At 44.9% G+C, this 23,010-nt stretch overlaps 1 protein-coding gene across 1 annotated transcript in view; it reads left to right on the top strand.

Moving 5' to 3' along the window:
• The first annotated feature begins 269 nt into the window (after positions 1 to 269).
• The window catches only part of MAP1A (microtubule associated protein 1A), a 769,586-nt gene continuing 746,845 nt past the window's right edge, over positions 270 to 23,010 (top strand). Inside the window, exon 1 of the mRNA XM_086958200.1 lies at positions 270 to 486. Coding sequence (XP_086814326.1) covers positions 270 to 486 — 217 coding nt within the window. The remainder of the gene's footprint in view (positions 487 to 23,010) is intronic.

The following is a 23,010-nucleotide window of genomic DNA, read 5'->3' as shown; positions in this document are numbered from 1 at the left end:
AGCGTTAAGGTTGATTTGGTCATAGTGTGTTAAATGCTTTGCGTCACCCCTGCGCTTTTAGCTCCCATTTAAATAGCCTAAAACCCCACAATCCCTGTTCTTGGCTTCGCGACCATCAACTCTAAACCAATTTGCCAGGCCCCGCCCCCTCACTGCCTCTTCCATAGACCTGCAGTGACGTCCACTCCGGCCAATCAGAGCGCGTCACGGGCTACTTTAAGAGCAGCGCGTGCTCCCCGTTTCCCCTTCCATCCCCGTGAAACGTTTCCATGGAGATTGGGGCAGAGCGCGCGTCGGCTCACGGCGTCGCTATGGAGACCGGGCCTGGCAGTAACGCGCTCGAGCTTCAGCACCACGGAGAGCGGCGCGCGGCAGGGGCTTCGGGAGCTGCCCGGTGGGAGCAACGCAAGCATTACCTGCTCATAGTCATCGGGGACATCGGTAGCGAGAGCCAGCTGCGGGCGGTGCGGGGGCACCTGGAGCACGGTGAGAGCGGGGCTGGGATCAGGAACAAGTGTGCCGTGCAGCGTTGATGGATTGGGATGCAGCCCCAAATGTGGCTGAGCTTAATGCAAGCATTCCATACATCACGTTTTTTGTATAGTGAAGTGGGAACGGAAGCAGGGCATATGCATGCCGCACAAGGAGATGTGTGTAAATGGAGAAACAGTGAGCCAAAGTGCACAGAGATATGCAGGTCATAGATAAACTTGCGATGGGCATGCAGTGTTGCTGAAGCTGTATTGTGGGGAGACATGCCCTAGGAAAGCGTACGAAGTGTGGCTAGGACATACGTCGTAGCAGGTCACAGTCGCACCTTGTGACATGCAGTGGAGGGGTGGGGTTCGGGGGGTTCAGTGGGACGTGCAGCAGGACATGCAGCGCAGTCGGAGATTGCGGGTAGTGGGGCGGGTATTGCACAAAGATATGCAGAATTGTCAAGTAAATTGGACTATGCAGTAAGAGTATGTAGTGCAGTGAGACATGCAGTACATTCGCATGCAGTTCAGCATGACAGGCAGTCACATGCACCACGAAGCATGGCTGGGCGCGTACTGTGCTGCGACATGCATTGTGGGTGGGGCACTTGGGAAGTGCCGCGGCTCGCGCTGAATTCCAGAGTCCAAACAGACACGATGTTGCAACATTGGCGCGCACAGCGAGCTACAAATTCAAACATGATCAGATCAAGGGGTGCACACATGTCCATTTTACCGGAAATGTATTGTAGCAGGGGGCGCAGTACAGGGGGACATCTTTAGTGCCGATCTGCAGTGCTGTTTTACATGCGGAGTAAGGGGACATAGAGCTGAGCAAAACATTGGTGGGACATGCAGGGCAGTGTTGCACAGTGCGGTAGCTCATGCAGTGTAGTGAGGTATAGTGCTCGGAGATATGAAGTGCTGGAGGACACCGATGCGTTGTACTGTGAAGTGCATCAAAGGGATACAACAGTACTTTTTTGTTTTCGTCAATGCATTGACATAGGGCATGTGGCGAAGTGGGCGTATAACGTGCCCTGAGACATACAGTGCAGCAGGACTTGCATTGTATTGCGCCATAATCTGGAATAGGGCGCGCAGTGCGGCGGGGCATGCGGTACAATGTGAGAGGCAGGGCAAAAGGACACGCAGTTTCAAAGTACACGTGAATTGGCACATGCAATACCCAGGTACATTTAGTTTTAGGGGGCAGGCAGTGCAACTTTAAATTCATTGCAGCATTACATGCCTGCTGTGGCACAGGCAGCACGAACTGCAGAAGTATATAGGAGCATGTATAACATGCAACGTAGTGAATCATACGTTGGATAGAAATGCAGAATTATGAGGAGTGGGCAGGCAGTCCTGCATGCAGGGGGTCATGTGTAGAAAGCAACGCAGTGCAGGTACTGAAATAACACAATGAGAATTCAATTGCGGCCCTGTTAGAAGAACATCTGTTCATTCAGTGAGCTGGCTTGAGGAGTCTGACGATCGATGACAGGCAACAACTGCAGTATGATAGAGGGTCGTGCAGGAGCTGGTAGTTGTAGTGTGTTCACTGAAGGCCGTCGGGCATCCAGGGCGCTGAAGCTATTTCTGCCTCCGCTTGCTTCATGCCCCGTAGTTGCTATAGAAGATCCGCCCGCACATCGGATCTGCCTCAGAGCACAAGTGACACAGCTTCTACGTGCGAACTTCTGGCCGCTGGTGCACGGCTGCATGATGCTATTCCTCGCAGGTGTATGCCATGCTATAAGGTTCTGATCCATAACGGGCGCACCGCCTTAGCTGGTACTGCCCGTTGCCTCGAGGACTCGGGCTGCTTCGGCTGGGAGCGATGCACCCCACATTCTCCCAGGACATTGCGTTTCTGCATGTCACTAGTGGGGCGTGTGCGTCATTTTCAGAGGCTTACTCGGGCCAGTACAGCTAGGCGGCACTACAACTGGAGGGGTGCAGTCTGAGCATGGATGTACTGCCTTGGTGCCTATTCCGCCACCTGCTGCTGATTTTAACACAACCTCAAATGGATCTCAAGTTAGTGAAAAGAAGTGCCACGCTCGGTACAACGGAGTGGCGGCCACTTTCCAGCTGGTGATTGCTGTACTGAACTGGCATGAGGTGAAACCCTTCTTGAGGCATTATAACTCTCCCCAGCTGATGGACTGGTCTAGTTGTATCATTAGGGCGGACAGCGGGACATCCCAAACATCATACTTCTGTTGTTAAGGCCTCGATTGCTACAGTGCCTTCCGACAAGACTCTTACCCTATACACATCTACAGGAGGCCCTGCGGGCGGTTTCTTCATGGAAGGAGATACTCTTAGCGGTAGCGACCCACAGTCTGCAATTGCAAAATCAAACCAAAGAGCATTTCTAAAATATCTGGCTTTGGCACGCCTTTTATGACAAGATATGAGCTTTAAATAAGTAATATTGTTATGTGCTGTGTGCCATGCACGCAGGGCTGCCTGCTCAATGGGCGTCGCCGTGCGACGCTGTTCTTTCTATAATGAGGTACAATACAGCTCCCCCATCTGCAGTTCTCTAGAGAAACCTCTGTGTAGAATGACAATCCGATAGCGCCTAGAAGCCTGCTGGGTGAACGCTGCGCTCTACAAATGCTTAAATAAGTACATAAAAACGATCACCTCATCATGGGGCACCGGTAGAGTCGGCTTCACACCATGAACGGGTTTCCAGCTCTGAGGTGCATGTTTCACAGCGCGGGGCTTCATTTCAAAACTCACAGGACATGGCAGGTGGCTCTAGACGCGCAATTCTTGCTTTGGGCCAGGGAAAGGAAGGGGGGTTGTTTAGGCGGAGCAGGACGTCCAAAGCCCCCTCGCCATGCCCGTGCCACCTTGTCACTGCCACGCCCCCTTTTCTGAACTATCACTCGTAAAAATATCTTAAGGCTGGCCTGTGTATGGTTTGCACTAATTACTTTAATCTTTTATTTGGAAGTAACGATGTTACATTTCTGTGCATGCCGAATAAATAATTATGTGTCAGTGAGTAACATTTTCACTGTTTATTTTGTTTCTTTAGAGACTTTTGTAGTTTGCATAGTGCAGGGATCCGTTTTGAGTGTAACGGCTGGCAAAATAGCGAGCTCATATTGCTCTGGAATGTGCTGCATAATTTGCCTATAGTTGTCACATAATCTGATCCGCCCTGCGGCATACTTCTATCCTCCACCGCCGCATAACTCCAGGGCCTGAGAGTATTGTTCCAAGGATCACGGATCACTACACGGGGCACTAATGACCTGTCGCCTTTACGCGAGAGTCCGTCTTTTCATCTTAAACATCTATCTGAATGGATTAATGTGTCAGTCGCGTGAGTATACTGCAGATCAATGCCTTGAATCCTGCTGCCCTCCGCTGCTGCAGGGCGCGCCAGGGAATGCACCAAGAGCTGCTGCAGCGATTCACCAAGATCGTATTCACTACAGCCGATCACCAGTGCAACAAGGTCACACATGGCATCAGTTAAAAGTATGCATCGGGACCTGGGCAGTGTTCTTTCTAGTCTGTTGTATGCAGGGATATTTTAAGGATTTTGGGGGCCCTGGGCAGAAATAATTTTGGGGGCGGGGTTCAGAACAGCTTTGAATTCATGAGTTCCAGTTTCATCACTTTAATGCCCTCTTTGGCCAAGTCATTGACATTGCAAAACCACTGGCATCAACATTCTAAATGTGTTTACATCTAATATTCAGGAATAGTGACTTGTGTTTTCAATATTGTAACAAAGCAGCCGCTCACTAATATTACTGCAAATAATCTGTGTGGCAAGGTCCCATTTCTAATATATGAGGTCCTATTTCGATCTAAAAGAATCTTTTGTATACGGATGTTTGCATGAAACATTAACACAACATTTTTCTGCAAATTGTCTGTAAAGCTATCACATATCACCCACATCCAATATAAATGAAAGAAAAAAGGTATTTAAAACAATCTGTTTTAGAATTAGTAAAGGTCACCAGGGCAAGACTCTTTGCAGAACAGAGCTGGCTCTATCATGGGCCCCCTGAAAGGCTGGGGCCCAGGGCCAGAGCCCACTTTGCCCACGCCTTAACACGCCTCTGGTTATATGGCGTAGCAAGCGCTATCGAAAGGGTGAAACGCTGCATGGGTAACTGATTCTGCAGAGGTGCACATGTCACATGCCCTACTGAAACTGATGTAGTAAATGAACGGGCCAGCCTACAGCCGCACCACTCGTGCAGAGGTTTGCTATGCAGTTGTGTTGTGGGATCAGGGCCGGACTGAGAACCACAACCGGCCCAGGCAAAGTGCTCGGCCCCCACCCAACACCTCTCCCACGGGGGTTTGGGAGTACCGCCAAGCTCTTTGCCAGGGCCGTTTTTTTGCCGATTTAGTTACAGGGCCGATTTTGCAGCGCTACTGCAAAAATGGCCCTGTAACAAAACGGCCCCCAGGGGCCCAAAACCAGCCCCCCCCCCCCCAGCCGTGCGGCCCACCAGGGGATTGCCCGGTGCCCGCTACAGCCAGTCCGGGCCTCTGTGGGATCCAGTGAATTAAAGAGGTGCATTCAGAAGCTACAGTGGGGCAAAGCCCATCAACTGCCACGCCAACCATCATGCATTTTATTGCATATCTTTTATTTAATTTAACGTTTATATCATTACCACCACATCCCAGGAGCATAGCTTTCATTGGTGCAGGAGGTGCAGTGGCACCGGAGCTCAGAGGGGCACGTCACCAACTGACCTCTGATTATTGCTGTATTTCACAGATCAAACAGCGCCCATGGGAACCATTTCCTTCCTTGCACCAGGGCCCATGACACACTGGCTGCGTCAAAAGAACAAATGGAGGAGTATTACCCGATGAGGGTAAATGAAGGCTTTTGTCCAAACTAAGGAAACACTGTTCCTTTGTTAGTAAACCCCTCACTCACCACCTGGTGGTGACTTGCTTCATCATCGGGGCCCACCCAAGTGGCCTAGCGTCACTTGGGTGTGCTTCAACACCTGTGTTACAGTGGAGCAGGTAGTGAAGTGTGGGATGCGAACAAAAAAGTGTGAGTGTTAAAATTGTCCTGGTTAATGCTTTCATACAGTTTTTAATAAAAAAGTAACTGGACAATATTAAAAATGTGGGCGAGATAGTAGTAGGGAAGTTACGGCCTACATATCTCAGTTTATGTGTTGGTCGACATGTTTCTACCATATGGGGAAATCCCCGGTATTCCTCAGGACCAAAACAAGGAAGTGGGTGGTGTGCGCCCCCTAAAAGACGCACCCAGTCCTAATTCCTTGGTCATCCAGAAGAAAAATATACTTCTGGGTAAGCACTCCTAAGAATTAGGGTGCAAATAAAAACCTATGGGGAAGAAAGAGAGTAAAAAAATAATTACTATCCTGTAACGTAGTGCAGAATTAGGGTGCAGAATACGTGCAGTTACTCTTGCTTTCCACAGTGGTGAATGACACAGTGCCTTCATCAGTACAGAGCGTGTCTACAAGTGGTGTGAAAACGTGCTCTTTAACGTGGGAGTAGTAGATCATATAGAGTAAGGTATAACTGGCTAAGGGCGCTTGATTTTCGTCCTTGGTGCGTGCCTTAAAAGTACATGCTGGCGCCGTTGGTCATGGTGCACTAAACTAGAGTGCTCATACTAGTACCGCCGTGGTTCAACTTGTGCCAGCTGGGTAGTTATTATTTACATTATAATTGTTCGAGTATATCCTAATCAGGATTAGTGGTCAACATATAATGACAGACTAGACTAACACACACATATAACAAAGAGCTTTTCACGAGGTTGTCACATGGCTGGAAAGGAAGGCCTGCTTGTGATATGCCTGCATACAAGATAATGCCTGTGTGAGTGATGTCAACAAATGTTGCCATTAGAGCAAAATATGGAGCAAACCGAATTAGCTCTGTTTTCACTAATCTTAGACACTACGTAGTGGATCAAATATATTGATTTGTTACTCTGAAATGTTAACAACAGGAATGTAACTTTGAGGCAAAATCCGTTTCCTTCATTTACGTCATGATTAAAAAAACGTATTAATTTTTTCTTTGTGAAATCAGAATTACACACGGATAATGGTCTGCAAGTGACAGATGATTACTACAGTTTCACGGTTCTTTTCACTGCTGTTCACCTTCATTTTTCGCTCTACCACATACATATTTAAGGGCAGAAGCAGCAAAAACGACCGAAGGACATGTCCCCTTTAGGTTTTAGTAGTGGGACTTTATGCAGTTTGGCCCCTGGAGCGGTAACAATACCTGCCACGTGCAGGCCGGGGCACGGGTCATCTGTCCATCGTATAGAAGACGTAGAGACCTCTTTATGTGTAGGCAGCTTGTTTTAGAATAGAACGTGCACATATTGTATTAAAGGGACAGTCATCGGATTTAAACGACTCACCCACCCCTTTTCAGCTGTGGAAGTGCTCGACTGCTCTATTTTCCAGCTCCTCTACTTTAAATGTTATTTTATTTGTATTTGTATAGCGCTTTACTACCACGTGTATGGCCCTGAAGCGCTGTTCGAATCTGGGCACCATTGTGGTTTTGGTGAACCTGTTGATCTTAGTCAAAGTGGCGTCTTTTTAAACGTATGTTTTTATTGATATTTCGTAAAATGATTCAGGAAAATGATATAGGACATGTGATTCAGAATATCCATACATCGATCTTTGAGTTCAGTTGTTCATTCAATTATACCATTGCTGAAACATAATACTGGGAGGATAATGCAGAGCAGCAGAATTCATAGTTACTTACATGATTTTCTGTTCAGCGCTGCATAGGGTGTGGTGTAGGAGGTGCATTTTGCGAGATAAGCAGTTTTCACCATATTTAACATTTAACTACATGTAAGTAGCCCTTGAGGATAACATAACAAACAGTGAGCAGGAACAGTGCTATGAAGGATAATGTAAAGGTGTATCAGCACTTCCATGCTTGAACGTTCGCTGTGATTCGCCTTCAGGGCTATCTAATGAAGCTCATAGAAGGTGGTTGGGGTAGGTAATTGTGAGCCGGAATGTAGCGGGGTATCAAGCAATGTCATGATCGCTGCCAGGACCTGGAACGACCTTCCCGATCTAGCTCCACACAACCCCCCCACTGGCAGACTTCAGAAAGAGACTCAAGATCTGGCTCTTCCATGGAGACACAGCGCCCAGATACCCCTAGGTGTGATAGCGAGGCACTTTAGAAAGGCTGCTTGATAATGAGAGGAGCTCTGGGGTGTTGTCAATATACAATTCTGCCTGGAGGGACTGGTAAAATGGCATCTGTGGGGGAAGGAGTCGATGAGGGATAGTCCATCTTGACTTTCAGGGAGGGGGAATTGTCTCATTGTTTCTGGTCTCAGCGAGGGCTGCACCCTATTGGTCGCATTTTCTGACAATTTAGGAATTTGCAGAAGCCTCAGGGTCCTCCCTGGTCAAGACTACACTTTGACAGCTCGTGAATCTCTTGACAGATTCTTACCACTGTTTAATGCGTGGGCCTGTAGCGGATTTCCATTGCACAGTGATGGCACGCTTAAATTAGAACATCTAGTTCCAGCTTCAACTTGCTTAGGGTGAGGGGGCATGCCTATAAGGCAGGCCTCTGGGTAGTGTAGTTCGACCTCCTTGTTACTGTCTCTAAAGAATCTTGAATCTCGTGCCAGAACTGAGTTGCCATAGGACAATCCCAAATGATATGATAAAACCCCGCTTTCTCGCCACGACAGAGGGAGTAGCACGCTGTCCCATTCGATTGTAGCTTGCCAATCATGTGAGGGGACACATAAGCTGTTTGAGATTGGCAATACTGTATTTCTTGAAGCCTACCATTACAAGAGACTTTTCTAGGGTATTCAAGGAACTTATCCAAGTCTTTGCCACTGAGAAGGTGATCTTCTCCCAGTGAAGTTTCAGATTTATTGGAGGGGCGTAAATTAAGTCAGCAGTGATCTGTGTAACCATGTGATAAGCTTGCAGCCCGTGCCCATGCTGAAAAGAGTCTGTGTGTAGCTGTGTGACTGGGGTTCTGTGTTGATGATGTGCTCAAGAGTGTGCATCAGTGCTAGGGCTATCATGTGGGCCAGGAAAATGCCAGGCGGGAGTTGTGATCCAGCTAATAATGCTTCAAAGGGGATGAAAGTTCCATTCTTTGAAAAGGTCTCCGATTGTGGTTAGTCCTGCTTGTTCCCATCGGGCTTCAACTATTACTTTCCTTCATTATAATTGAGCAAATGGCAGTAAAAGTGGTATACTAGCCTTCTTAGGAGACTAAGAATGAGTGTCCACTGCGCGTTAGAGGATCCTCCAATGGCAATATTGGTCCACTCTTTTGGGGCGGGGTGAAGTGTTCTGTGAGCTAGACAGCCACAGGACCAATTGAGCCAACTGTGTGCTTTTTTATTAAATGGGGTCATGCCCTACAGCTCACTTAGGTTTTGTAAACTAACCAATGAGAGAGCCATTGTGTTTGTACCACTAAGTAGTATTGCTTTAAATCAGTACTCCCCTGCCTCCTCTTCTGTCTGTCATTTTAAAGTGCCTAGAGCCTCCGTATGGGGGCCTCTATTCCAAATCAGATCTATTTTTAACTCATCCAAGTTTTAAAAATGTTTCATAAGCAGAACACATGATACATTTGGGTAAAAATAAAGGCGAGTTAGCATTATCATTTATGCAAATGCTATTCGACCTGCTGTTGTGAGTGCGAGGCAATGCCAACTGGAGACTTGGGACCACTGTACTCTTACTGCCTATCCTGAGCGCCTAAATAACAAATATTAGAATTGTCCAAATTTAAGGTTGTGCTGTTTCCAGTTTCTTTATTGGATCCACAAGTACTTCCTTGAGTCCATACTTCGTTGCACCAATTCAATCATAGAAGACACGTTTTCATAACAGCCAACATGTTTCGTCGTATTGGCGCATTAGCCAGCGACTTCATCAGGGCTGTGAACCCTGGTAATGACTCTAAAATCTGCAGGTGGTCGACAGGGTAGATGGGGAAGGCTTTACGGCCAGTGAGCTTTGATTGACCACCTGGCAGCCATGTTGAGATCGCAGCAGGGGTGCGCTGTAAGTAATATTCGCACCTGGGAGGTAAGGCGTTTATCCAAACTGGGATATTCTCCCGCGTGCCTGGATACTTTATTAAGGCTTGTGCACCATAGTTCAGTGGCAACAGGGGCTTGTATAGTGGAATAGGGTCAATGGGCACTGGGTGTGGTGGAAGGTGGGCCTGGCTGCACTCTCTATGAGCTCAGTTTGATTTACCCAGCCTCTTCTGTAGGACCCATCCTCCCCAACTGCAGAGCTCTTTCCATCAGATAACCACTGCTCATGCCAGGCCATTTATCACCTAATCAAAGAAGCCTGGCTAAACTTGTTAGGGCTGACCAACCAGCAGAGACCATGAGAAAGCTGGATTTTTTGGCTTACAGAAGAAAACATTCCATAACTTCTCTTCTGTACTAGTCATGATACATTCCTCAGTGGCAAGTTATTGCTTTTATCAAAACCAATCTTTTATGTCCTTCAATGATAGTTACTCCTTTCATAGCAATATGTATCTCTACATAAAATAGTGCATTGTTAGCATATGGAACTAAGTATCTAGAATGGGTCAAATGAAATGGGCAGTTTTCCCCTCACCGCGGCATTTAAAACACAGTTTACATTTAAAGGCAGTTTGCAAAGCCAGGCTGCCTTTAAAATAACAGCAGGCACTCAGCATTACACAAGTGTAAGTGCAAGAACTCTACACTTCCATGCCCTATTACATATTAGGGACTTATATGACCTATCAATACCAATTGTGAGAATTTCCTTTTAAAGAAATGCTGTAAAGCAGGACTGCATTTAAAAGAACTGCAGGCACACAGCACCGCAAATATGCAAATGCAGGAAATCTGCTGGGCCTCCAAACTTCCATGCCCTATTATATACTAGGGACTTATAGGTAGTGTGCCTCTCCTGCCTCCGGGTCCTATTATCTGCTAGGGCCAATATAGGGTCTGTCATTGCCTATTGTAAGTATACCCTATTACATGTACCTTCTTACACATAGCACTGGTCCTAGGGTACAGTAAGAGTCAGTTAACACCAGTATCATTCAGCAAAAAATGGGGGTGAACTGGGCAAAAAGACGACTTTCTAACAGTGAGGATCTGCACTCCCCTCATTTTCACCCTCCAGTACTTGCTCGCAAAATGGGTGACATCCCAGTGAGTACAGCACCAGACTGACCCTGTAATAACGTGAGATTTCAGTTTCTTTCTGAGTGTGAACACCCATAGGGAAAGCAGTGGCACTTCTCCAATGTACTCCCTAAAAGTGGGAAAGCAAACTGGTAGTGTTTATGCCTGCTGTTTAGGGCATGAAGTTTACTTGCCATGAACACATGCCTGCTCTCTGGCTCCAAACATCCAGGGGGACTGGCCGCAATGTGGGCAAAGACAGACACAGACAGCTCTGCCTTTGGCAAAGCTGGCACATGAACTGCATGCCCGCTTTGTGCATCTGACGCAGCCTGCTTAATGTGGCCACTCAAATGTCTGCACATGCTCTGATGGAAAAACATCTAGACCGTCGAGAGATCAACCCGTGCAGGGAGCTGGTGTTGCATTGAAGGTAGGGGTGGGCGCCAGTAAATACTGCCAAAGTCTGGGTGGAGTGGCAAAACTCGGCCGGCGGAGCAGAGTTTACAGTCCACCCCTAATTTCTAGCCATTTCCATGTTTTTTTGGTTGGGGACTGGAAGTGGGGGTATTGTTTATGTTTAGGCTCAGGAGTTTTGAGATTATTGCATCCATTGTAGGATTATCTATGGTCAGTTTTGGGGACCTATCTGTACATTCTGAGAGTGCCATAGAGGCGCCCCTATGGCAGTCCTATAGAAATGACCAGCTTAGCACTGCACAGAATGACCCATAATACAGCAAATGGTGATTCTGATTACACTTTATACCCGCATATATTTAAATGTGGGTTTTGACAGTGCAGCTGTCAATAATACCAGCTGCTTACAACATAGAGTGGACGTTGATGACACCCCTTTCGTCAATTGTTTTTTTGGATCAGCCTCTTCCTCACACTGGCTTGTGGCCTTATCAATCACATCTTTGCTCAGCCCAAGTGGAGTATTTCTCTCCCACCTCATGGTATTGGATAATGTGTGTATCCCTCCACCGCCTTCATGCTCCCATTAAAAAGCATGAGGGATTATTTTGTAAGGAAGCTTTCAATATAGACACTTTTATTGTTTTACACTGTCTGGCTTTAATGCTGTAATGTTGTGTTTTCATGTATTGGTACATTAAACCTAGTGGCTTTGCCAATGCTTTCTAATGAAATGGGCTCTGGAAGAACACTATTCCCAGACCACTTCCCAGTAATACATAAAGTAGTAATGGGAATTTGTTGAAAGAAAATTAGAAACACCTTCTTAAATTATGCCCTATTCCAGTCACAGGAGGTTTTGAGTGATACCGTTTTTAAAACCACATTTAATCTGCATTTTCAAAGAAAGAAAACATTACATTGCATGTTTGTTAGGACTTCAACCCCTGTTAACACGGAGTATGATGAGCGAACGATTGTTTTTTTCGACAATCCACTAAAATAAGACGATTGCACATAAATGTTTGAATAAATGGCATTATTTGGAATGTTGTTGCTGGGCTGCTCCACCACAAACGTGGCAGATGTGCCATCTCCCATCTTACAAGTGCACTTTTGCTTGTGGTACCTGCAATATGGCAGATGGGATAGTCACATTTTGACTGAGTATCCCATCCACCAGACTTCAACATGGCCGTTAGTCAGGTCACAAACTATACCAAGGCGTACCACCCTTAAGGGCAGCTGGCACTCTGATGGGTCCTTCAAGACGTCTTTCATAACCTTATACCTAAACTGGGCATATTCTATGAATAATAGGATTTTTGTTTAAAGGGTTGTTTATTTTTGTTATTGTTGTTGGAATGTGGCATTTTCAGGCTTCAATCATCTGGCATTGTTCTCATTACCACCATAAATCTTTGTAGCCTACTTTTTCTCAAAGTGCTAAGGTGGTGAGGGAACATCATCAGAAGTCAGCTTCTTTTGGCCTCAAGTTTTCTTTGTAGAAATATTTTTCTATTGTGAATTGTTTATTTGTCAAAAGTTCATACTGTTTTTATGTCTGCACCCATATTATGGCAATCTCTCCACAGAGTCCTTGTTTTGATGTGTTTCTTATGCTCTTCAAATTTGCAAAGTAATTCAAAAGAAAATTAAATGAAAGAAATGTAATCAAGAGCAAGAAAGATGTTTTTACAAAGTATGTAATGCATGGCTAGGGACCTGATCTGCGGTGGTGTATTGTATACTGTTGAGGAATGGTTGATGTCTTAGAAACGTGGGTAAACAGAGTACAGCTGATTTTTCTAATTGCCTAAAACGAAAGGCTCCCAGGGCCAATTATACTAAGATTACGAATTGCAATTTTCAAATTGCAATTGCCGCTGAACCAGAATTAGGTAATTGCTATTCCTATGCAGTGTTATGTTTAGTCGATTTGTGTAGCACCCTAATCACCTGAGAGGTATGTAGGCATGAGACCTCCACAAAGTAAGTTGAAGAGCCAGGTCGTCAACCTCTCGTACAATTCAGGAAGCAAAGAGGAGGTTCTGGTGTGTTGTGGGAGGTTGTTCCAGGTTTTGGTGAAATGTAATATAATGAGCAACTTTACATTCTGCTTTTGTGAATGTGGGGGATGTTTGCGTGATGCTGAGTGTAAGTGTCTGACACACTGGTGTATTCAGGTATTCAGGTATTCAAGTTGTGGAGTGCTTGGTGTGTGTTTGTGAGGAGTTTGAATTGGCTTCTTTTGTGAATGGGAAGCCAATGGAGCTTTCTGAGGTGTAGTGAGATGTGGGTGTGAAGTGAGAGGTTGAGGATGAGACTCGTGGCGACTTTCTAGGTGGTCTGTGTAGAAGCTGTTTGGACATGATGGCATAGAATGCCTTGCCCTAGTTGAGTCTGCTTGTGATGAGTGCTTGTGTGACGGTACATCTGGTGTTCTGGTGTTGATATTGATACAAATTGATGCCAATGCTTATCATAATACACTCACATACAAGAACGAAATTGCATCCCCATTAGTAAATTCGCCCATCATGAACTCTCCATCAAGCCTGACTCAGAAATACATGATCAGGCAGGCTATGTATTAATAGGTTGGTCCAGAAAAAACCCCTAGTGTGTCACAATTCGATGTACCATATGCATATTGTTAGAAAATATCCATGCCTAATGTATGAAAATTGTATTTTTTATTTACTGATTCCTAATGGGTCGCAAATCGGCCGACCTCATGAATATTGATGAGGAAGGTTGCATATTGCGATCCACTAGGAATTGCAGGCTTAGCAGACCATCATATCTGTGATTGATTTTTAACCCCTTCGCCGCAGGGCTAATTTCCCTGAGGGGCCGTGCGCGGCGCCGTGGTGCTCGTGACGAGGTCAGCTCGTCATGCAGCACAGTGGAGCTGTGCTCATGACGAGCTGAGCTCGCCACGACTCCGCCCACTTAATGGAAGGCCCCGCACAGGAGGGGAATTATCCCCGCGTGGGTGTTTCGCAGCAGTTATGACGAGCTCAGCCCATCATGAGCACAGCTCCACTGTGCCTCATGACGAGCTGAGCTTATCATGAGCGCCGACGGTGTTAATAAAGCAACCTCTACTTTTATATGAAGCCAGGTTTCCTTAAAGAAAACAGGACTGCGTTTAAAAAGAAAATATTTGTTGCATTGTTTAAGAGGACGAAGTAATCCTGTGGACCACTGTCTTCTCTTAAACAAGCTTTTTTTACATTCACATTAAATTTGTGAATGCATTACCACTACACTTTTGAAGTGGATAAAGTATTAATGTTTTACCACTGTATTCCAGTCACAAAACATGAATCCATACCTTTCAGATTCAGTATTACTGAATCAGAATTGGGTTGTAAACCAAACTGAGATTATGGCATAGATGCATCAAGGTAAAATCCGCTCGCAAAGGGGCAGATTCTCAGAATCTGACCCTTTGCGACCAGTATTTTTGCATTTGGGATGCATCATCCCAAATGCAAAAATCGCAATTTAAGAACTCGCAAAATTGCGATTACTTGCATTTAAGGAATCTCAAATTGAGATTCCTTAAATGCAATGCATTAAAGTTAAAAAAATAGCGATTTCGCTAATAGGGGTCGCAAATTACCATGAAGTTGAACTTCATGATAATTTGCAAAAACTTTGAAAAATGCACTAAAGTGCATTTTTCAAAGTTCCATTTTACACACAAACATGCCCATATGCCCATATGCAGATTTCAGGGGTGCAACAGGGTGTCCTTTTGACTCCCTGCCACCCTTGAAATTGCAATCTCAATTTGCGATTCTCTAATTGAGAATCACAAATTGAGATTGTCTTCCCATTCATTCCTATGGGCCTCTAGGCCCATAGGAATGAATGGGGAGGTATTCCTTAATTGCGACTCGCAATTTGCGAGTCGCAATTAAGGAATTTTAAGAAATCGCTATTTTTTTTGTGATTTCTTCATGCATAGCATTTTGCTATTCCTTATTAGCGAATCGTTATTTTTCGCTAATAAGGAATAGCAAAATGGGTTCTTGATGCATCTGGGGGTAAGTAACTTGTTACCGAATCGCAAATTGGTGTTTGTACATCAGAAAAAGTATTTTTGCAATTGCAGACGGCCTGATTCTGTGAATCAAGCCATTTAAAAATACAAAAATTCTTTGCACATCTGGCTCGTCTTGAACACGCCTTATCAAAATACAGAATCGCAAACCCAAATTGAGATTCGTAGAATCACAGTTTGGCGTTTATACATTAAAAACATTTTTGCGGTCACAAATGGCCAGTTTGCGGCCTTAGAAATGCTTTGTACATCTGGCCCATAGTGCCTTGCCTGCACCTAAGAAAAGGTTTCCCTCCTCTCTTTGTACCAATCCTGCAGACGTGGTTGTGACCTTGTTTAATGCAGGCAGTGAGCATATTAATTCCCTATCTCTGTTTACTGACCTAAACACCGGAACTGTCAGAGTAGGAGGAACGAAGAACGCTAAAACTGCAAACATTCTGCATTAAACAAAACAAGGGACCTATTTCTCGCTTTCTTTGGACTAACGACAGAACACTGTGAAAAAGAAACGTAGAGTGTACGGCGAACATACCAAGCGCCGCCTGCTCTATTCCAAATGTGCTCGTCTTTATAAACATCTCATATCTGTTCTGTGGATATTCTATTTCTATCCCTGTGATGGAAGTGCTCGGCGACCTTGAATGTAGCAGAGGGCACATGTTCGAGGAAGAGGGGGAGATGTTGTTGTAGAATGAATGTACACCCATACATGACTGGGATCTTTCCAGGAACTCCCTCCACCCAATCACGGCGCATGCTGCCCTCAGGAGCAAGCTGCCTTTTCTTCTATTTATTGACCGGCGTTTTCTGAAGAGCACTGCAGAAAATCAGACTCCTCCGCGCAAAAGTAGAAGCAGCGACACACAAACTGCACTGTAATCATTTTCAAACACTCTGACGTGCTCAGTGAGAGGATGAGTGCGCACTTTACAATTTAAGTGGGTGAGAATGCACGGACTCACGAGGGCAGGGGGTGGTGGCGGTGCCAGCAGGGTTTGTTCTTCTTGGTCAGTTGCGCTGGTGCAGTTTTCCGAGTGATTGTGCTTGCCTGTGGTGACCCCGCACACCAGAGCCACTCCAATGACGTGGCAGGGGATGACCAAAGTATGCAATAAGGTTGACTATATGTGTTTTTACAACCGGTAATACTGTCTGGGCAAAGATGTTTCCAAATACTAGTACAACTGAAAGATTCCACGTCAAACTTTATGAAGGGCCTTCCACGGCGCAGGTGCAAGTGTTGTCATGTTTCTTAGTAACTTTTGATTGGATGGAGCTAGAAACATATTTTTTGTTAAAATCTGCAGATTATGCAGCATATGATGAATTAAGTAGCAAATTCATGATTAAGTGGGAAAAAAAACACAGCCCCAGAGTCGCATAATTCCTGTGGTCCTGCAAATACCCTAGTGGTTAGCAATGCCTGTGTCATTGAGCAAGAGAGCTTAGAGAGGTACTAAAGACTTTAAAGATGGATTTACACAAGCTGTCTACCAAGACTTGTTCAGGGCCCAAGCTTCCACCCCACAAGTGTTTATTGCACCCTCGCGCTAGTACTTGTTTTCTGATTAATGCTGAGCTCTCTTGCCAGTATTAAATAATGGGGGACGCTTCGGGTAGACTTGGGGGAGTTTGGAAGTGCCTGGGTTTTGAGTCACTGTCAATAGAATAGATGTGGCGCACACCAATATAGAATATAGCAAATACTGCTGTGCACTTCCATCCAGCAGGTCTGTTGCGGTTCGGGAATGGTGCAGTCTCACCCTTCTCGAACTGATGGATTATCGAATTTCTTTCCATGGATCAGGCCATGTTCCTGGCACGTGTACTCTGCCATCACAAGCAGGTGTTCTCAACTTTCACAGGAAAAGTTTGAAAATGACTGCAAACACTTTTCCAGACTTAGACCCAGTTCAGATGAAGAAACACAGCCAAGCAAAGGTCCTAATCCTGACTCTTGTTTGCCTTTCTTTTACTGGGGTATGAGCTTCCTCAGTGAACAATCAGCACTTTTGCATCCAGTATCGGCTGAGCGGCAGTGGTTGATCTCTTCCATTGGCCAAACCTATTTAATCAAGTCATCTAAATCAGTCGCGCAACGAAATTTGAGCCCACATCTCTGCAAAGTACATGGAGGGGCCCCCCTCGGGACTTACTCAGGAGCTCTCAGGCAAGGTTACTGTTTTGAGGGGGTTCCCTGGAGCTCACACCCACCCCGTGCACTATGGGGGCTGTGGGGCTACATTGTTTACATATCCCAAGCCCCTACAATTGTAGGTGAGAATTTTTTCAGCGATATTGAGCTAAATTCACAAACATCTTCTCCTACTGTCCACTTGGTACCAATTGTTACTGATTCAGATAGGGATGTACATCAGCCCATTAGCACCGTCATTTCCACGGGAGATGACCATAACAAGGAAGTGGAAGAGAAATGGAGTTCGCCCTACCAGGGGAAAACTGGGCTAGAACAAGGTACACCTTGTTTCAAGAGTTGTGAAGAATGAATAAAACTTTTCCTTGTGGGAGCCAGAATGTGATTTGTTGCTGTTACAAAGGCCTGGGCCCTTGATTGTGAACATGTTGCCAACACTCTTTATCAACACGTAGCCTACAAGGAGCATTCATTCTCACAAAAGGGGACACATTTTGGGTGTCCCCCCTGACGTCAGAGTCCAGCTCTGATGTCTGAAAACATGTAAATGGGCTTGTAGAATTGACAGAATATGGATGTCCAGAGTACCAGGGAAGAGCTACATAGATTAACATGTCATGGAGAAGGCTTTCCTACTAACTGTTGCATTCCTTTGTAAAGTGAATGTGTTAATGTATGAGTTGTGGATGAACGTTGTTTAAAAAAAATCTTTTTATTAACAAACATCAGCAATGCAATCACATTACAGAGGAAGTAAGAATCTGGCATCATGACTACTGTAGGCAATAGGAACCATTACGGAATATAGCATGGAAAGTTTAGGGTGAGGGGGATCTTCGTTGCGTGTAACAAGGGGAGGTTGACATATATCCCCCGTAAGCATTCCACAAACCCCATATACGAGTCCACTTCTTAGGGCACCCTTAAGACACATATACTGTTTTTTCCCGGAGCAATGACCAATCCAAGTCTGTCTCCCAGTCTCGCACTGTAGGTGGAAGCAATGCCCCCCACCGATTAGCAATATTTCTCTTGGCAATTAAAAGCCCCAAAGTAGCCCACTGTGTCGTGTAAATATTAAGGTCCGATGGATCCCATATATTCAATAAGGTAGATGAACATTGTTGATATGTGAGGGGTGAGTTCAGAGGGCTGCACCAATTACCTTGCACGTCTTAATTGAATGGTTAGAATGCCCATGCCCAGCAGACTTATACATTTGTGAAGAAGGTAGTTAATGGTGCCAGATGCTTTCAGATGCCATGGCTGCCACATTCCTCTATAGAATATTTTTCATTTCCTTTAATACCATCGTCTTCTCTCTCAGCCTCTATTTTCTTTTTTCTCTCCGGCTGCTCATTGAGGCTCCCCCTGCAGCGCTGTACGGCGCCCTGTACTCTTTCTCTATGCTAACCGGACTTATGAACAGAATCGGTCAACGAGGGCTTACAAGGGCAACTTGTGAAAAAAAAAATCCCACACCGAAGGCTGCATTTTTAAATTTATTTTTTAAATGTATTCTTCAAATGATGCTTTTCCAATGAACAACCACTCATATTTAAAATATATGTATTTTCATGAGTATCATTTAGCCAGCCACTTTGTAATTTGTATTCTGCGACATTCACATATTCCTTTTCATAAGACTACGATTCAAGATATAGGTGGTGAAGTGTCACATATGGCATGATGCCAGCTGGCTTGATTCTTTATTATAACAGTTTGTAGTTAAGTGTCTGAGTTGCTTTACCCAATATGCTTTAAATTATATGTGTGATTTTTGGAAGTGTTTTCATGTATTTCCATGCAAGCCTCGCTGCGCCATATGGCTTCACCAGAAACACTAATCACAGTTCACAAGTGCAGAAAAGCAGCTATTGGTTGGAAGAGAGTGAGAGGGCGGAGACTGCCCGAGTTAGCCCAGTGTGCAGTCAGAGCAGCTGCCGCTGGTTAGAGTTTTACTGATACAGTCCTAGTTTGTAACCGAAATCAAGGCTAAAACGCTAGGATATATATTAAAACTCTGAACTATCAGGCATTCTCTTTTCCAGAATGCTACCATGTAGTGGATGGCAGAAACAAATCCCTTAGTATGCTGCTTTTTGCCGCTCATTAGTAGAGGCAGTCAATTTCATGGAGGAAATATGTGAACATCTGGAAAAGCGATTTTCAAACTACTGTTTGGAATGCAGTTAAACCTTCAGATAAAACTTGGAAATCTGTGGAAATGACAGATAAATTGCTCATTATTTTTAATCAATTTTATATCTTAAGTAATGAAACGAACAGAATTAAATTACGTTTATTTACTTTTCAGCGTTCACACAAGTTTGGAAAGCAAGTTATTTGAAACAAATCTCTGGAGTCAGTCTGTGTCCTGATTCTCTATGTTACAGCTTTCCAAACTTGTCATGTTGGTGACACACCTTTCTGTCAAAACATTTTTAGGGACACAGTAACACGAGTGAGCGCAGCAAGCCAGTCTGAACCACCTTAGGTGGGGTTCGGGCGGTTCCCCCTCGAGTAATTTTTGAAAAAGTAGTGGGCAAATGGTGCATTTCCAAGCAAATTTGAGAAAGCAGGAAGGTTAATAAAGCAATTGTTAATCTGTTCTAACAAAGACAGTGACTAGCACAACTGAGTGTAAGCAAGGTTAGGTTTGTGCATGAAACTCATAATTAACTGTACGGGTCGGGTAGTTAAAAGGTTTTTCTTTAGCCCCTCATGTGAGCACTGGTGGCACACAGGAACATAGTGCACCTAGATAAGTAGATGCTGGCTGTGTCTGTGTAGACAGGCCTGGACACCCGCTGCTTTATTTTTATAGGGCAAACTCACCTCAAAGGTATTCAATATGCTCGCTAAAAACAAGCACAGGAAAGGATCAAGCTGCAGCCAGTGCAATTGTAAGCACGAAAGGCCTTTGGCAGGGGTGGGCATGAAAACTGACCTTCGGCATAGCACAGAAAAACATGGGTGTCAAGGCTCTGCTGTGCGAGCCAAGCAGGGCACGAGTGAAGGGGTACACCCACACTGGCCTTTGCTGTCTGCCAGTTTATCGACTCAAGCATGTCTTGCACATAACGCACATCATGCACAGACAAAGGGCAACACCTCTCTTCTCCTCTTTATCCTCCTTAATTCGAAGTTAAACGTGCCTTTATTTTGCAAATAGCAGCTGAAGAAACTAAAGAAACAAACACACATACAGAGGCCAATACATTAACGCTGTTGGCATCAAATTAATATGCCGCCAATCTCGGAGGTGTAGTTTGTATCCTATGGTGCTAGGTTAGTTAACTAGTATGGCGCCAATCTCGGAGGTGTAGTTAGAACTAGGTGCTCATTGGTTTAATTAATTTTATCTCAGTTTAGAATGCCAATACGAGTGGGGTATGTAGGGTCTCATTTAGTATAATATGCCTCTTTTAATTAGGGATGAACCTGTCTTGCCACCGACAAGAGAAGTGTCTAGGCATGCTATCTGAACTACAATGGGGCAAGACTTTAAAGGTGACTGCAGATGTACACCTCTGTCTGTCAGTGGCTCTCACTCTTCTGAGCTCGTATTCTCTCTGTGTAGTTCTCTCTCTCACCCCCCCCCACACACACACACACACTCACTCCCTCTCAGACACACTTAAAGATAGATGCACACACACACACGCCCTCAGTCTCTTCCTCGCACACAAAAACACGCACTTTTTCCTTATCTCGTTTGCACGCACATTCTCCCTCTCACGCTCTCCCACACTAACACTCAGATAATATGCACAATATTGATCATAGCATGCAACCATTAGCAATCATAGCTGGGCATTAATAATAACAATGGCCTTCAGTGGGCATTGAGTATTGTTTCTGCGCACCTGCAAATGGCGATTACTAGCCCTCACCACCTCCCTTGAGTAAGCCTCAGACTGCTCAGGAACACTACCCTCTGCATGTACGCTGTTGGCATAAAATTAATATGGCTCCAATCTTAGAGGCGTAGTTTGTATCCCTTCCCTGGTGCTAAGTTACTTAACTAATATGGCGCCATAAAATTAATATGGCTCCAATCTTAGAGGCGTAGTTTGTATCCCTTCCCTGGTGCTAAGTTACTTAACTAATATGGCGCCATAAAATTAATTTGGCTCCAATCTTAGAGGCGTAGTTTGTATCCCTTCCCTGGTGCTAGGTTATTTAACTAGTATGACGCCAATCTCGGAGGTGTGTAACTACACCTCCGAGTTTGGTGCCATTATAGTTAAGTAACCTAGCATCAGGTAAGGGATAAAAACTACGCCTCTAAGATTGGAGCCATATTAATTGTATACCATCAGCGTTTTAAAATGTCCAAAACATTTCTAAATCTCACTACTTACTTACCGAGTGAGTGCCTGGGATGGTGGGGTAGAGGCAGCTCCGATGCCACTGTGGTTAGCAAGGGTGCAAGGGGTCCATTCCTTTCTATTTTTAGCTAAACATGTTTATATTATGCTCTGTGCAATAACCAAGGCACAGTGAAACAGTACAGTTGAAGTTCATAGTGCAGAAAATAATCCACTTTCAGTACAGAACCAAGGAGTTAATAGTGACAGGAATCACAGGATATCAACATTGTGCATTATAACCATTGAACAATAAAGAAATACCAAAGGGCCCAGTCTAACCTTAATGTATCTATCTTTTATCTCCCAGGGCGGGTGGACAGGGTCTCATATTCTTTGCTAGTATTAGGACCTTGGGCAACCTTGCTACGCCATAGCAGCCAACATTGCACCAAATCCATGGAACTGGCTGAGCAAGGCTTCTTCTCTTCGGTAGGAAATGAAGGTCCAGGTATAAATGTACCCTACACCAACAAAATACATACAACACTCTCCTTAGCAACATTATGTACACAACAAAGTACAAAACCAAAGTACTTGCCCACTCGATGTCTCATGAACAGCACATTAGCTCTTATCAACATTTGTATTAAACCATACAATTAATATTGTTCCAATCTTAGAGGCGTAGTTTGTATCCCTTCCCTGGTGCTAAGTTACTTAACTAGTATGGCGCCAATCTCGGAGGTGCAGTTAATACACCTCCTAGATTGGCGCCATACTAGTTAAGTAACCTCGTATCAGGGAAGAGATACAAACTACGCCTCTAAGATTGGAGCCCTGTTAATTGTATTCCATCACTGTTTTAAAATGCCCAAAACATTTGGATTCAATTCAATTCGGGATTACATCAAGTAAAATGCAGACTAGCACAGTGCCAAATAATAGCAGCATATTTATCCAAGCATTGAGCAACTTGCACGCCTAGCAGCTTTAAAAAATGAACTAATATAAAAAATCACTTCCTCGTTATTTAAAAGCAATAAACATCTAAAAGCAGGTCTGCATTGGGTGAGGTTCTATCAGTACTTCTTTAGGATGGAACTAAGAAGAGTCTAGTATAGCATATATAACCAACATAACTCTCACTACTTGCTTACCGAGTGTTGCGACTGGTGGGGTAGAGGCGGCTCCCATGCCACTGTGTCACAACAAGGTTGCACACACAGGACAGAGCCGTGAGCAGCGTCGTAGCACTCCCGGAAGTGGGGAGGAGCGGGGGGGGGGAGGGGAGAAGGTCAACACTTCCACTGGCCTCTCTCTGTATCCAGGCCACTGAATCAAGCTCCTGA

This window comes from Lissotriton vulgaris, chromosome 2_1, assembly GCF_964263255.1.
Source record: "Lissotriton vulgaris chromosome 2_1, aLisVul1.2, whole genome shotgun sequence".
NCBI classification, from domain to species: domain Eukaryota; kingdom Metazoa; phylum Chordata; class Amphibia; order Caudata; family Salamandridae; genus Lissotriton; species Lissotriton vulgaris.
The sequence above is the reverse complement of the archived record's forward strand: the minus strand, read 5'-3'. Positions and strand labels throughout refer to the sequence as shown.